The following is a 16,300-nucleotide window of genomic DNA, read 5'->3' as shown; positions in this document are numbered from 1 at the left end:
CACTGCTGCTTGTTCTGCTTTCCTCCGGTGGCGACCTTCTCATGGGTTCACCGGTACCTTCTTATTTGCACCACTGGCATCTTTCTCGTGGGCTCACTGGCATTTTCTTTGTTGCTGGTGAGAACCAGCCTTCCAATGGGTTCACCAGTGTCACTTCCGCTGGTTCTGTCGGCACATCTGTGGACGCAGGGGACAGGGGGGGGCGCAATTTGGTCGTTGTCGCTGGGTTCTGTGACGTTCTGTGGGCTGCTCCCACCATGTACTCTGTGGTCCCTCCTCCAGGCAGCACTGGTTCTCCACGATGATGTTGGCACTTGCTCATCTGTACCCCAGCTGTTTGGCTCCACATCAGCTGCTCTATTGTTACTTCAGGTGAGGGTCCAAGCCGCTTTATATGGGTCTCTGTAATGAGGCGCATTGTCCTTGCTTACAAGCGTTCACACTCAAGTGGGGGAGGCGGGGGAGTAAAGAGCAAGATTTTATTAAATTACCCATGTTGCTCCCACTCAAGTGTAGAAGACTGGGTGGGATGGAGCTCTTGCTAAAGATTGGGCGTTCTGCTACCGCACGGAGAAGACCCTCCCAGTGAGCTCCTGTATTCCCAGACTCCTCGGACGATGCATACATGAATCCCTGGAGAATGGATTCATGTTCTGGGATTCATTACGTAGAACCTATGAACGAGGCCAATATAGCGGTGCCTTCACACGTGAATGTGCGGAGTGTTCTGTTAAGTGAAAGTGTTGAGGGGGGTCCCTTCATGGAGGGGGCGACCCAGTTAGGGCCCCAAAAATATACGTGCGCTAAAGGTACGACAGACACGGTGATGGACAGAAGGTGACGGCGTAGGTGGGTATCGGGACACCATGCATGAAAGCAGCATGAAGGGTCCCTGAAGTGGTCCAACTCTAGTGTAGGGTGCACGGGGGTACGTTTGAGGGCATCACAGATTTGAGAGGCAAACCTAAAGAAAGGGTAATTTGGAAAAAGCTTTGCGTCAAGCATAGAAAAGGCAAACGGATAAGGGACGATGCAACTTAATGAAAAGGCGCCAGAACACCACCTCATGCCGGGTGGGTATGATCATGATTGGTGACTGGAGGGAGACGATTTGTGTGACACTGTCACTGTGTGTTTACTACAGTCCATCATATGACACCCTGCACTTGTGTTTCCCTCTAGTGGAATGCGTGACCTGCAATGGAGAAAGCTACAGGGGGCCGATGGACTACACGGAGTCGGGCAAGGAGTGCCAGCGGTGGGACCTTCAGAGGCCACACAAGCACAAGTATCGGCCGTGGAGGTACTCATCTGACATGACCTTTTCTTCGAGTCCTTCCTGCAAAATAAGCTTTTTGAGACCCCACTTACCTTGGACAGTAGATTCAAGCCTACTACCCATAGCAGGGGGGCCGTTCAATGTACTTGGCAAGGTTGCAACTCCTAGTAAATATTTGCACCCAGGAAATGGACATTATACAATTCACTTGACAGCTGATCATATCTGAAGCGATCACACTGCAAGAGGGGGCTGTGGATTGGCGCGCTGGCAGGTGAAACCATAGTGTGTTATCCTTTGCACATATTATTTAAAATTAAAAGTTCAACAACTCGAAAAGCAATATAAAAATATCCACACATTCAAAAACCTATATCTGTATAGTTTGGAGGTTGAATCGACCGTGTCCACCACAGAGGGAGCCCCCCAACCCACTTGCAGAGTTTGCCTGTAACCCCCCCATATGGGTACTGCTAGGTTTCCAGCCAGACCTGTGGCTGGCTAGCAACAGTCCCTTATTCTATTATTGCCTAAACATTATTAGTCAAATAGTTCATTCCATATTTTCCAAAGAATTGCTCAGTGAGAAACCCGATGTTTTCAGTTCAGTAAAGGTGTTCTTTAGTAATGTTGCCTACTTATGGTAGGGGGCGGGGGGGCACAGGAGAAGGGGAATTCTTTTGTGCAATCGCCCTCCTTCGGTGCATCAGTAGTCACTGTACTCCAGGTGAAAGGTTATTTCATATGGCTCGAAGAGCCTTGTGCTTCAGCAATGCCTGCCCATTGGCAGGGGCCGAGGGGGGTGGCGCAGATGGCAAGGCGTGATGGAAAAGACGCGGACACACCTCTTTCAAAGATGAAACTGAAGCAAAACTGCACTGCTGCTTTCATGAAAAGAATTTGCACCACGTACTTTGAGGTTCTTGTGCGCAATACGTAAAAAGGCCAAAACACAACAGAAGCTTTGCAAGCGACATATGCGATGACACTTGCATGCTTTGAAGACCCCGACCAATGCCATTTTGATATAAAAGGAAAGGTAACTGGATTTACATTTTTCCAGGTTCAAAAGAGCAACACTTTGCTGTGTACCTCAATCCCTCTCCATTGTCTAGGCCGGCTGGGGCTAGTGGGAGCCCCAAGTTGCAGACCCCTGGTCTGGAAAACCCCTGTTTAAGCAGAAGCGAGAGCCCGGGAAATCCTGCACCCCATAACAGAAATAGTCACCGTGCAAGAAAAAACCTGCTTCATTAACAGTAAATCATAAAGCCGGGACAGCATCCACGCATGGGATCTTGCGACTCTAAAATACAACGTTTTGTATGAAGAGCTCCTGAACAAAAACACTGCATAATGACGACATCGACGGAACACGGGGATAGGTTGGGGAATGGACTATATACACACTATACAGGGGTTAGTCTTCTAATTGGATATTACATACCTGATGGCTCCACCTGAGACGACCGCTAAATGGATAATGGTGAATATATGCCATCTCTACAATACATAGTTGTCTGGCACGGAATGTACTGGGAAGTTCAATATCAAGGCTCCTGATTGGTGAGCAGTCTACACGCCAACCTTGGGCAACTGACAGGTCGTCAACATATGATCCAGAATGGGGGTGGGGTAGAGAGGTGGGCGGACTGCTTTCCTCTCAATTAAAAAAGATAGTATCCCTTCTGCCCAGGCCACGAGCCGGAGTGACTTCTTTGTAGTTAACCTGGTGAGGCGCCTCATGTTTGGGGATATGCATGAGAAGCAAGGCCTATCTTTGCCCAGAGCTGATGGATCCACCCATAGCAGGAAGACATGTTAATTTATGTGATTACCACAACTGCGACCACCAAAAAGTCAACTTTTCTTTTATTTTGACACCCTTTCCCACCCCTACATGTTCGTTCTCTTCAAGACATCCGGACTCTCCTTAATTTCTCGGTAACCTTGCCTTGGGTTGCAAAGCTACTGTTTGTAAATTCAGTAGCTTGAGTTTTTGTGCAGTCTCGAGGTCTTTCATTTACTTAACTGCGTGCTGTGGCTTCCATTTTGGAAAATATGGCTACCCATTACTGTTGCATTTCTAGGTTAGTGAGCTGTATACTTGTGCAGTTCATGCTGCATCCGGCGTACACATGGTTTATGTTAATACTCTTCATGTCTAGGTGGTTGCAAGCGATATTCTTTGTACATAAATGCATAGTTGACCTAGTGTGTTTTCCTCGTGGGGAGTGCATGTGTGCTTCAGTGACCTAGTGTGTTTTCCTCGTGGGGAGTGCATGTGTGCTTCATGTCTAGTGACCTAGTGTGTTTTCCTCGTGGGGAGTGCATGTGTGCTTCATGTCTAGTGACCTAGTGTGTTTTCCTCGTGGGGAGTGCATGTGTGCTTCATGTCTAGTGACCTAGTGTGTTTTCCTTGTGGGGAGTGCATGTGTGCTTCATGTCTAGTGACCTAGTGTGTTTTCCTTGTGGGGAGTGCATGTGTGCTTCATGTCTAGTGACCTAGTGTGTTTTCCTTGTGGGGAGTGCATGTGTGCTTCATGTCTAGTGACCTAGTGTGTTTTCTTTGTGGGGAGTGCATGTGTGCTTCATGTCTAGTGACCTAGTGTGTTTTCCTCGTGGGGAGTGCATGTGTGCTTCAGTGACCTAGTGTGTTTTCCTCGTGGGGAGTGCATGTGTGCTTCATGTCTAGTGACCTAGTGTGTTTTCCTTGTGGGGAGTGCATGTGTGCTTCATGTCTAGTGACCTAGTGTGTTTTCCTTGTGGGGAGTGCATGTGTGCTTCATGTCTAGTGACTTAGTGTGTTTTCCTTGTGGGGAGTGCATGTGTGCTTCATGTCTAGTGACCTAGTGTGTTTTCCTTGTGGGGAGTGCATGTGTGCTTCATGTCTAGTGACCTAGTGTGTTTTCTTTGTGGGGAGTGCATGTGTGCTTCATGTCTAGTGACCTAGTGTGTTTTCCTCGTGGGGAGTGCATGTGTGCTTCAGTGACCTAGTGTGTTTTCCTCGTGGGGAGTGCATGTGTGCTTCATGTCTAGTGACCTAGTGTGTTTTCCTTGTGGGGAGTGCATGTGTGCTTCATGTCTAGTGACCTAGTGTGTTTTCCTTGTGGGGAGTGCATGTGTGCTTCATGTCTAGTGACCTAGTGTGTTTTCCTTGTGGGGAGTGCATGTGTGCTTCATGTCTAGTGACCTAGTGTGTTTTCTTTGTGGGGAGTGCATGTGTGCTTCATGTCTAGTGACCTAGTGTGTTTTCCTTGTGGGGAGTGCATGTGTGCTTCATGTCTAGTGACCTAGTGTGTTTTCCTTGTGGGGAGTGCATGTGTGCTTCATGTCTAGTGACCTAGTCTGTTTTCCTCGTGGGGAGTGCATGTGTGCTTCAGTGACCTAGTGTGTTTTCCTCGTGGGGAGTGCATGTGTGCTTCATGTCTAGTGACCTAGTGTGTTTTCCTCGTGGGGAGTGCATGTGTGCTTCATGTCTAGTGACCTAGTGTGTTTTCCTCGTGGGGAGTGCATGTGTGCTTCATGTCTAGTGACCTAGTGTGTGCATGTGTGCTTCATGTCTAGTGGATGCATGGGTATGGTTCTATCGTCCATCTGAACATCCTCGCCATCGTTCGCTCATATCGTGCTGATCATTTGCTGCACCTGCTTGGCATATGGGCAGAATGGTAGCCTCGGTGGTTAACGTTTCTCACCTGGGCGGCATTGTGCCGGGGGAGGGGCCTAGGCTGTAGAGGACACATTCATCTGTCCTTCATCAGTTGTTAGTCCGGAGCAGCTGGACTAGGGACATGGAGGTTTGCTAACGAGCACGGCCTGGCAGCCAATGTTTATGAAATCCTTGCCTAATTGGGCTCTTTCAGGGGAAGGCCAGCCTGCAGTTGCTGAATGATTTGTACAACTCATTTTTGTTTTCTTTCTGTGATCCGCAGATATCCTAACAAGGGCCTGGATGATAATTACTGCCGCAACCCGGATGGCAAGTCCAAGCCTTGGTGCTATACCCTGGACCCGGATACCCCATGGGAGTTCTGTGCGGTTAAACCTTGCGGTGAGTTGACTAGGAAACCTATTGCTGCTTTCTCACCTTCTGCCTGGCCTTGATTGTACGACAATTGGGGAACCAGGCCTTTCCCTTGGCTCCAGGTAATGGCAAACTCTGTTATGCAAATCCTAGATGCTGCAACCAGGTCACTCTCTGGTAGATGGGGCAATGGCAGAGGGCCTGATCATTTTCACCACATTGGGCCTGATTTCAGGGTCGGCAATGACAGTGCAAAATACAGTGTTTGGCAATACTGCAGCACACAGTCACCTAAACTCCTGCTTATGCATAGCAGTCAATACTTCTGCCTCGTGTGACATTATACAACATGCAGCAATCCCACATACTGCAATATGGCCTTTCCTCATGGAGTCGACTGTGACTCCAAAATGGGAAGACTCTGAATTATATATACCCTTGAAGGGTACAGCTGTACCCCTTCTCTGTGGCCCTCTGTATATCTGTTCTGCTGTTACCTCTGAACAGTGCTATGTTATGCATCTGTACTATTGTCTACCTCTGTACAGCGCTCCGTTGCTTCTTGAAGCTTGGTCCCCCGCTCTCAATAAATACCATAATACTAATAATACTACAGGTACTACATGTTTACTGCATGCAGTAGTGGTAATTCCATTTGGCAGTTTTTCCAGAGTAACAGCCTGGGAATTTGCCATCCCCCCATTGTTTGGCATTTCACAAATCACTAATAATTAAAAATGCAAATGGCTGCCACAATGTCACTTCCCATAGCTCAATGCCTTTATCTAATCATACATGTCTGTGCCCTACAAAAATGGTAGCTATGTGGGCCTTCCCGTATGGAGTAGTCCAGACGAGAAGGTAACCTACTCCTCCTCTTTGTGAGAATTTGAGGGAGTCAGCCAGTAGAGGGGACAGCAGCAGAAAAGAGGGCAGTTAAGATGAAGCTTGATGTGTGCGAGACAATGGTTTAGGAGGAGAGACGACGTTGAGGAGGGCGACATGGTGGTTGAGAAAGTGACAGAGTTTATGGAGGAGGCGGTTTTGGCTTCCATCTGCAGGTGGTTGCAGTAGAGGCAGTCACTAGACGAGTACCTGCAGAATATGGGCGAGTAGCTTGACTTTGGATTTGGCTGATGAAAGGAGGTTCTTTAGGTACAGCAGGAATTGGTAACCGCAGAGGTGCTAGTGGACAACGCGGAGGAGGAGGAGGAGGAGGAGGTAGTGCTGGAGGAGGAGGAGGAGGAGGCGCTGGAGGAGGAGGAGGAGGAGGAGGAGGTGCTGGAGGAGGAGGAGGAGGAGGAGGAGGAGGAGGAGCACCATTTAAATGCCCATGTAGAGGGCACAGAACAAGCTCAGTCTTTCCTCAAGAGAGAAGGCCTCCACATTCATAACATCACCGCCCATTTCGTCATGGGTCGGGGTCCCAACAAAGTGAGCATAGGTGATTATCGGAGGGTATGTACATTGGTCACATTGTAACATGTGGTTACTGGAATGTTCTGTTTAAGAAAATGGAATCCGGTGATCAAGATTTCCTTAGTGGCTCACTTGTGGGAATTTGCTGTCGCGGTGCAAGATCACGCATTCAGCATGTATGGACCCCAAGGCCTCAAAACTCGGTCACTGCCATGCACTGTTCATGGGGTTCCACATGACGAGAGATGACCTTCCAGGCCATGGCACATGCATAGCTACAGTACCCTTGGTGCCCGTTGTACATGGCATGCTGACACGCCCAGTAAGTAGATACTGTGCCCTGGGCTGCGGGCAGAGTAAGCATGGCCAGTGATCAGATTAGAAACATGGAGAAAGCAGCCCTAACACATCTTGAAATGACAATAGCACAACTTAAACGACAGGTGTGCATATACTCCCTGCAAGGTTAAGACATTGGGGGGTCAGAATGCGGACGCAGTGGTCAAAGCAATTCTGATGGCAACTGTGAGGAATTTGACCATCCGCAGGGTGGGCATGGGCTCGGCTGGGCTTTTTGAAATTCTTGAGTAAATGGATGATGGTAGACCTGCCTCAGGAAAATGTGTGGGGCTAATCCGCACACATTTTCCCATGCTCGCGCCACAACAAATGCATAGACCTGTGTACTCTGGAATGGACACAGCTTACAGGAACAGTGCGCCCCTGTCATATTTCGTTGGAATATGACCAGAGCAGAGCATGATGTCATGAGGGTCTTCCCCATGCGATGGACAGCCTGATTAACTGGCAAAAGTTCCATGGAACTGCTCTGCTCTTGCTAGGACCTGCAGCTGGTGGCAGAAGGTAACATACCAATAGAAGCTACTTCACACGGGCCCCCAGGGGGCCTGGCTGCAGAGGACAATAAAGGAGATGGGAAACCCCACAAACCTTTCATATGCAGCTGTGTCAAACTGAAGCCAGCTCCCACCCTCAGCATAAATGACAGTGAACTGACATTTCTGAATCTATTTGCAGTAGACAACCCCCACTAGGGGGGCCCCATTCATAGGATACACGAATGTGGTTTGCAGAAGCCAGAGAGTATGGTTTCTCCGCTTCTTCAAGGGAGAAGTGTTGCTTTAAAAAGGAACCACACAGGTAGAACCATTAACCATAGAGACTCTCTGATCACAGCAGACATGAATGTGGGCGGGGGACCTAGTAGCACAGGGGGGTGAGCCATGAGCTGATTCGTCGGTTGAGAGAAGGGTTCCACCATATTGGTTCTGGCACACCCTTTTTTCCTGTAAGACTCCCTTACCCTTTCCTGTTGCAAAGCACTCTCGTTATGACTTCACACATACATAACATTGTTGGTAGGGACCCCAGGATTGGTTCTCTAAGGTGGGCTCAGCCTACACCAATCACTGTGGCCCACTTGGTTTTAAAAGAGGGCTGGAGTCCCACTTTAGGCAGATCATCTGAAAACCTCTCTGGAAGCATGAAGAACAACTCATCCTTGGACCCTGGCTGAAGGCACAGTCTGCCTTACATCCTCCACCAGTGAAGGAGGGCCAGGCCATCCAAAGAGGGAAGCATGATCTCTCCCCATAACTTCTCCCAGGGAACAGAGGGAGGAAAGAACACAGCGGACCCTCCAGCCGCTTCAGAACCAGTACCCAGTCACCCCACAGTGTGCCCTGCCAGGCTCTGTAGCAAGCTCCCAGGACAGGGACTGCCAGAAGGTCTCTGAACCCGAAAGCAAGGAAAAGGCAGCTGCCTGCTACACACTCCGTAGCTCTAGGGCGTCTGCCTTAAAGCACAACGCAAGCCCATTGAAGTGGCGGGGAGAAGTTCAACGACATGCAGCTGGCGCTGCCTGTGTAATGGACATTCTCGAGCCAGTTGAGTTCCTCGATCCGTAACTACCTGCAGAGCTGACCACCATCAAGCTCAGTCACTGAACGAATCTCAGACGTTTCGAACAGTGCTTCAGAACCACTGATCAGCACTGAGGTGCCGATTTATGACCCCAAGTCGCTGTTAAGGCCAAACTGCAGCCCTTCACCAAACTTCACTCGCCAAACCGTCTTGCCGCCTGATAACCGCTGCTGACTCCCATCTCGTAATCTGTCACAAATGCCTGAAAAGGGCCCTGAAGCCAACTCGAGTCTGTTGAGCACCGAGAACAACTACAGCAAGAGACACATTGTTGTGTTCCCCTGGTCTTTCCCAGAAGGCCCGTAGAGACATTTTAAGACCCTTTCTCGCTTTTTGCTGAAGCCCAAGAACCTTTAAAAACGATTGAGCTTATTAAGCATAGCACCTACCCTCCTGTCAGTATCCAGAGTGCATCCCTTTTCCTTCTTTGAAACTGTCTCTCCTCTGCATTCCTTTACAGGGTGGTTTGTATTTTGTAGTGTTGTGATAATAATAATCTGATAACAATGTAGCTATTTGATACCACCTTGACTGAACACTCCTTTTATCGTTGTAGCATTAGTAATTTGCAACACCGTGAAAATACAATTATGACCCATGACTTTTAGCGGAGATAAGCCTAACGTTCCGTCCACGTTCCCAAAATTGTACAAGGAGGTTTATGCTATTAAATATATGCTTGTTTTATGCAATCCGTTTGGATCCCTTCTACTGTTCTAGAGGTGTGGGGTGATTATCAGTTTATAAACCATTATTCACCCCATGACCACTGGTACCCTGGAATTAGATTTGTCACAGCAACTATGAATTACCACCAGCCTTAAAGCCAATTACAGTGGGTAAATACCACCTACCAGCAAAATCACGCTGTTATGTTTTATGGCTGGTGGTAAATGTTGCTAGGTTAATTACCACCAGCTTTAAAAAACGAGCCAGCAGACCTGCATTACCCCTGAAATGCACATAGTGGAAAAAGCCAAACGGGCCATGGGCTTTGGGCAGTTATTAAAATACTATTGGCTGCAAACTGGTGTCTACGCAGCACAGTTTAGCAGGTCAATGCTAGCCCCAAAATCTGGCCTCACTGGATGGATATGGTTTACTGCCAAATACCATTCCTTGATGGGGCCATTACTATGAGTGGTAAGCACCATCTGTGATACCGCCGGCAGTGGTTCCCAGCAGAGTGGTGATCCCACGAATGTGGTCAATTAGCAAGGACAGTCATTTTTCTGTAGTATGGTGGTGCTTCGGTCAACAGAGCGAATGTGGTATTAACCACATTATTATTATTATTCATTCCTCAGAATGTGTCCCCTTACAAACTCCATGAAGGTTTTCTTGCACCTGCTGCACATGCAATAGCCTGAAAGATCAAAGGAAATGTGGTGCAAGCCTGTAACATGTGTACTTCTCTTCCCAGCCCAGAGTATTGTGAACGACACCGAAGTAACCAGCGACTGCGTCAAGGGACAAGGCGAGGGCTACCGGGGCACCGTGAGCACCATCTACAACGGGATTCCGTGCCAGAGATGGGACTCGCAGAATCCACACACGCACAGCTTTGCACCAGACAACTACAAATGCAAGTGAGTCCATGCTGCCACAACAAGATGCTGAAATGCGAGTAGGGAGGAAGGAAGTGAAGAAAGCGGTCCATTATTAGGAGGAAATGCCCTTTATTCAAGGAAGACCACACAGACATGAGGTGGAATCAGGGGTGTTGCTAGGTCTGGAAAAGATCTGGGCTACGGTAATGTTGGGACGGGGGCTAGCAAGCCTTTTGGTTGTAGCACCTGAGCTTCTATCCGGGGCTACAACCAAAAGACCTGGGGGCTCTAGCCCCCTCTGCCCCCCGCAACGCCTCTGGGTGCAATGATGTGACGGTGGCGCACCAAGCCAACTTGCCATCTATGCTTCTAATGACCTTGCTGGTCCATGGACCGCGCGGCAGAAGGAAGCAGTTAACTAGGGCCATTGTGGAGATGAATGGCCGCCTCATAGGCTTGCTGACATTTGTGCCGCCCATTTTCTAATTTTGCATGTTTGACTGATTGTTTCCAAGGGCAAATACATTTCCGCAGGGTATTATTCGGTGCACTCGGCGGCACCTGTTGATAACCTAAGGCCGTCATATAATTGATGAATAATCCCCCTCCCCCTTGATGATTTGCTGTGGTCCACTTCAGGGATTCTGGAATCCTCTCCCTGGAAGTTGGATTGATCCCGATTGGACTCTGAATGCTTCACGTGCGTGGACACAAAGCATAGGACCGCCAGTTCGTGGGCATTGGCCTCTTGCCTGGGGTGCCCTTGGTCTGCAGCACTCAATGGGTGCTCATCTCCCTCTCCTGGAGGGCACCGAGGCGCTGTTGCATGAAATCGTCATAGTTACACTCAGGTTATTTGCTCATGGTTACAGTGAGCTTGCAGGCAAATCAGTCCTAGGTAGATAATATTGCATGTGCTCTTAACATACCAGAAACAGTACATTATGAGTTACATGATAGCAAGGGGGAATGTTCTGTCTCTCTAGAGTGATGGTGCCTGAGAACTTGTTTAGATAAACAACCTTCAGGAAAGCACTAAAAAATAGGCTAAGTGCGACTCTATACTCCTCATGTGAGGTGGTAGTGAATTCCAGTGCATCGCTGCCAGGACTGGGAAGCTGGACCCACCAGCCTGCGTTCTCTGTGCTTTGGGAATGGAGATGCTGTTCGTGTAGGCAGATCTTGTGGGTCTGGCTGGAGTGGGCTTGACAATTCTTTGAGCAAGGTATAAAGGTGCCAAGTTCTGGACGCATTTGTGTGTCAATACGAGGGTTTTAAAGACTATCCTTTCTTTAATGGGGAGCTAACGCACCTGCTAACTGCTTCAGAGATATGTACTCTCTTGGAGATACCGGGGGCAGCCCTCAGGGCATTATTCTGGACAGTTTGAAGTTTGGTAATGTTTATTATGGATGTTCCTACAAAGAGAGCATTGCAGTAATCTAGCCGAAATCCAATTATTGCTCTTGCAATCATGAGACAGTTATGTGCTGAAAGGAAGGGTCTGGCTACATTGAGCAGTTTGAGTGGTAGGCTGAGGTCGATGCAATGGTGTTGACCTGCCTGTCCATAGAGAGGTCAGAGTCAAGATCCTGGGGGTCTACCTTAACAGCTTGTAATACAGGGATTGGAATGTTGTCAATCGTGAAGGAGCTGTATTGTTTATCAATTTTCCTAAGGGTAGCAGGAGAGCCAACTAGCAGAAGCTCAGGTTTTTCACTATTCAGGCATAACCAGTGTTCTGCAATCCAGGTTTGGATTGTGGAGTATATGGACTTAAGGGTAACAATGTCGTCCTCACAGTCATCGATTAGTGGGATAATGACCTGTGTGTCATCAGTATAATTAGTGAATGCGATGCCCAAGGCATCCAGAATATGGAACATTGGCCTTGTAAACAGATTATAGATGGTAGGAGATATGCATGAGCCCTGAGGGACTCAACATTTAATGTTACCTGGATGTACACAGGCTGAGTCTGAAAAGACTTTCATAACCCTTCCTTGGAGGAACGAGGTGATCCAAGCAATTGCATTGGTGGAGAAGTTAGCAGCGGAGGAAAGATGTGGCAATATGTATTATGACCCACCAGGTCAAATACTGCAGGTAAATCAAGGAGCAGGAGGAGAGCGGGTTTGCCAGCATCTCTGAAGTTGTCCATTTGATTTTTTTAAGTCTAGGAGTGCTGTTTCGGTACCGTGCCCTGGACGGAATCCCGACTGCCGGAGGCTGAGCAAGTTGTTTGCCTCAGGGAATTTCTGGACCTGCAGATAGGCTGCTGTGTCAAACATTTTTAGTCGGAACAGGACCGTAGTGAAGGGTCTGTAGGTCCCCGGGACAGTGGGGTCAAGTGATGGTTTCTTGAGGAGGGGGCATACCCATGCTTCCTTGAGACCAGTGGGGACATGGCCGGACTGGAAGAAAGCATTAATGAATGCTGTAAGGAACAGGACAAGGGTAAGGGCACAATCTTTAATAAATTGAGCTGGGCAAGCATCCCCTTTGCAGAAGGAGAGTTTGATAGACTTAAGGAGTCATTTTCCTGGCGCGAAGGTCAAGGAGCTCTTGGGTGAACCAAGCGTTGAAGTGCTTGGAGCGCTTGGTGAGTGGGGCGATGGTGTCCATTGCTTGCGTGATGACGGTTTTGAATGCGTTAGCGAGGATTTCTGGGTCATTAGAAAAAGGGGCCTGAAGGGCAGGCACTTGGAGGTAAGGGGTGTAAGAGGATCCAATTCAACACTACAGCTAAGTCAATGCCTAGTCTGGGATACTGAATGGAAACCCTTATTGATATATCTTTATGTCCAGTTCATGCGTTCTGGATGACTACCCCTATATAACACCCCTCTCTTAGAATCTCCCTGACCCCACTGAGCCAAGAAGTAGGTTTGTTTTGCAAATTTAAAAGATTTATTTGAAAAAATTAAACAATGTATAGATATATCACACTTTGATAATAAATTATTAATTGGATATCACACTTAATCTGATATGATAAAGATTAACAACGGAGAATCTGGCACTAGCACACTTCTTTATAATCAATGATGAGTGGTTATAGGATGGATAAGATAGCAACAATACTTTATGGTTTCAAATGGATGCAAGGTGGAATGAAAATGCAGTACAGAAAATACTCAATATGATTTCAACAAAACAATGTAATCACTTTTCTCTGGCAATTCCCTCCCCCCTTTTATGCAATGCAAGGAAATGGAAGGAAAGCACACAGTTCTCAGAAATGCAATCAAATGTAATTCAGTTCACCCCAGCAAGCTTACACTACAGAAGTTGGAAACACAGGCCCAAAAGGCTTTTATATGTGCTGGCAATGAAGTGAAAAATATGCTAAAATGCTTTTAATTCCCTCTAGGAGGTTCAGGGTGAGTGGTATCAAGTTAATATTAGTCCAGGCTCACCCTAGCAATGATTCAGGAATGATTGGCAGGTTAAACAAATTTTTTCTTTAACGGAAGGCAAGCAGCAGCAGATTTTTACACGTGGAGAAACTTGCAAATCGCGGCAAAATGTCAAATCGCGGCAGATTTTTCCGAGTGCGCCGGGCGCGATTACAGAGGAACTACAAGGACTATCAATATCGTTTTGGGGTCCTAGGACAGCCTAGGATCTCAGCTTCCAGATGAAAGTTACTGCAAGTCTCTAGGACAAACGGTCACGGAGATATGAGCGATTAAATAAAGGTCGTTTTTCAGATTTGAAATTTTAAAGTTCAAAAAGACAAGTGCAGCTTGCAACTAGAAAATGACAGGTGACAGCTTTACAAATGACAGGTGACAGTTAGGAGGCAGTTCTACTTAGATTAAAATAGCTGGGATTATATTATTTTAACTAAGAGATTGGTTCTGCACAGTTCTACTATGTACTCACACTATATTCTTGAATTAAATGGGCCTCGCCACGGATCTGGTCAGGTTTTAGACTGGACTCTGGTCTCTGCACTTCACAGTGATCTGGGTCAGCTCTCTCTCTCTCTAGCCTCTCTGGATTCTGGAGATTGATGGATTTGAAGTCTGGATCTCTGGATGTGGTATGGTCCGGCAGAGTGCGTTGCAGCAAATGGAATTGAAGGTCCCTATCTGTCCTGTCTGTCTGCTTTTATGTGTTTTGAAAATGGGTGTGAGTGCAGCATCACTAAGCTCTACCCCTCTCCACTTATCATTGGCCAAGCTTTCATTTCTCCCCTGATTGGGGGAGCTAAGTTGTGTCAGAGTGATGTCATTTTACAGCCTGCAGAAAGTCCACTCCTCCTGTCAACTTGCACACAAATCTAGATTTGAACCAAATACATATTTGCAGAGATACATATTGTTTTAAAATCATATGCACCCATCACATATCACAGGAGGTATCCCCTGTTCCAACTCTGCTCTTCCTGGGAGCTTGCATTCAGAAATGGCGACATTTGCACTTTTTAACTGGTTTCGCAATATCGGACATTACCCCAAATTTACACACATGTGCGCAAGGAGTATGGACATTAATTGATGAAGTGTCAGATTTTTCACATGCACACATTTTGAGTAATATCCTCTTTTCCGCTAAAACCCCCCTGAACATACCACCGGGTCCTAACACGTCTTAAAATGTGGGCAGAAAAATCACAAGAATTATGGTGTCATTTAAATAATTTTCACAAGTCCGTACTATGAGTTATTCATCTTTTTAGAGTTATGTTCTGGCCCCAAAGAGGTGTGGTTTCCCCCCAGCACAAGGTTGAATTTCTGGCTTTTCCAGTTCTGCCAAGCCAGCTTGCTCTCACAGGCAGTGCCACTCCCCTGTCCTTCCAGGAGGAAGCTCCATTTACGACTCCCGCCAATAAAACATTTGCCTGAGTCAGGACAGGGCTTTGTTCAGAGCTCCTGTATTCTGTGGAGGCTCCCCTTAATTCAATTATCAGAGAGATGGCATATCCTTAGTGTGGCCAGCAAAAGGCAGATAGGCCTGGGAATACAGCTGTGACTCAAGTTTCACTCCTGATGGGGGGTAGTTGCCAGGCAAAATTGGAATCTCTTTAAGCCAGTTTTTAGCTACATGTCATTTCTGTTCCCCAGTTTTCTGCATTCAAATACAACTAACAATTTTACATATGCAGCTAGAATGCTGATTCTAAGTTTAAAACTATGACATTTAAACAATTGCAACCTATGTGACACTCAGAAATAGGTCACTCATTTCTTTTAAACATTTAGATTTTTAGTGTCTTTCAGTCCACATTTACTTAAACTGCTGAAATCCACAGCTCAGCCTGTCTTGTTATAAACATTGTTTTGGGCTCTTCATCTTCCCAGATTTAGTATGCACACAAAATTTCCTTCTGCCAAATGTCTGCTGGTGTTCAGTGAACATTTTGCATATGTGCAATGTTTAAAATGGGCATTTGAAGCTTGCATTCAGGGAAACCAGGGTGGTTTTTGAAGCGCTGTTTTGAGCTAACCGGCGCTACTGTTTTTCCTTTGGCAACCCATTTTGGTGTGCGCACAACTGCGCAGCTCTCCTGGATTCTGGGATGAAATGATGGGCGGCGACAGCGTATCCCCATCTTTACCCACTCCAATGATTTATTTTTGTTCTGGGGTAAAATGATGGGCAGCGACAGCTTAATCCCCACATTTACCCCGTCTAATGATTCCACATGGGTCAAAACCCTCCACAAACCCCCCCGCCCGACTGCGCTTTGACTTGAGTCGAGGGGAAGTCGGTTGCAAGGGAGGTTTTGAACCCTGGCGCTGGTATGTCCACATTATCTTCTTCCAATTCTGTAGATGGCACAGTTCAGCATCTTCCTCTCCATCCGGTCGGATCGATCGGTTCTCCTCGCCGGTCCTGATGGGAATATTGGGCGGTACCCTGGGCCCGTGGCGTCTCTGCTCCCGGTCTCCGGATCGTCCTCCTTGGCACGTCTCCCGGTTTTCTTTCTCCTAGGACGACAAAGGAAGAGCGGCAATACCTATTCATGGACATTTCTTCCCCACCATTGATATAGTGGGGTGGCATATAAATTTCATCATAACGAAACATTACATTCTTATTTTGAAAAAAAAACAGTATAACTAAGAGACAGTT

The 16,300-nt window shown here is 47.3% G+C and overlaps 1 protein-coding gene across 2 annotated transcripts in view; it reads left to right on the top strand.

Moving 5' to 3' along the window:
- HGF (hepatocyte growth factor) overlaps window positions 1-16,300 on the top strand; it is a 179,762-nt gene that overhangs the window by 91,013 nt on the left and 72,449 nt on the right. For both annotated transcript variants that reach the window (XM_069627802.1, XM_069627801.1), the window contains exons 6-8: window positions 1,183-1,303; window positions 5,212-5,330; window positions 10,090-10,255. In XM_069627802.1, coding sequence (XP_069483903.1) covers window positions 1,183-1,303; window positions 5,212-5,330; window positions 10,090-10,255 — 406 coding nt within the window. The remainder of the gene's footprint in view (window positions 1-1,182; window positions 1,304-5,211; window positions 5,331-10,089; window positions 10,256-16,300) is intronic.

This window comes from Ambystoma mexicanum, chromosome 12 (assembly GCF_040938575.1).
Source record: "Ambystoma mexicanum isolate Mex_15411 chromosome 12, UKY_AmexF1_1, whole genome shotgun sequence".
Classification (NCBI taxonomy): domain Eukaryota; kingdom Metazoa; phylum Chordata; class Amphibia; order Caudata; family Ambystomatidae; genus Ambystoma; species Ambystoma mexicanum.
The sequence above is the reverse complement of the archived record's forward strand: the minus strand, read 5'-3'. Positions and strand labels throughout refer to the sequence as shown.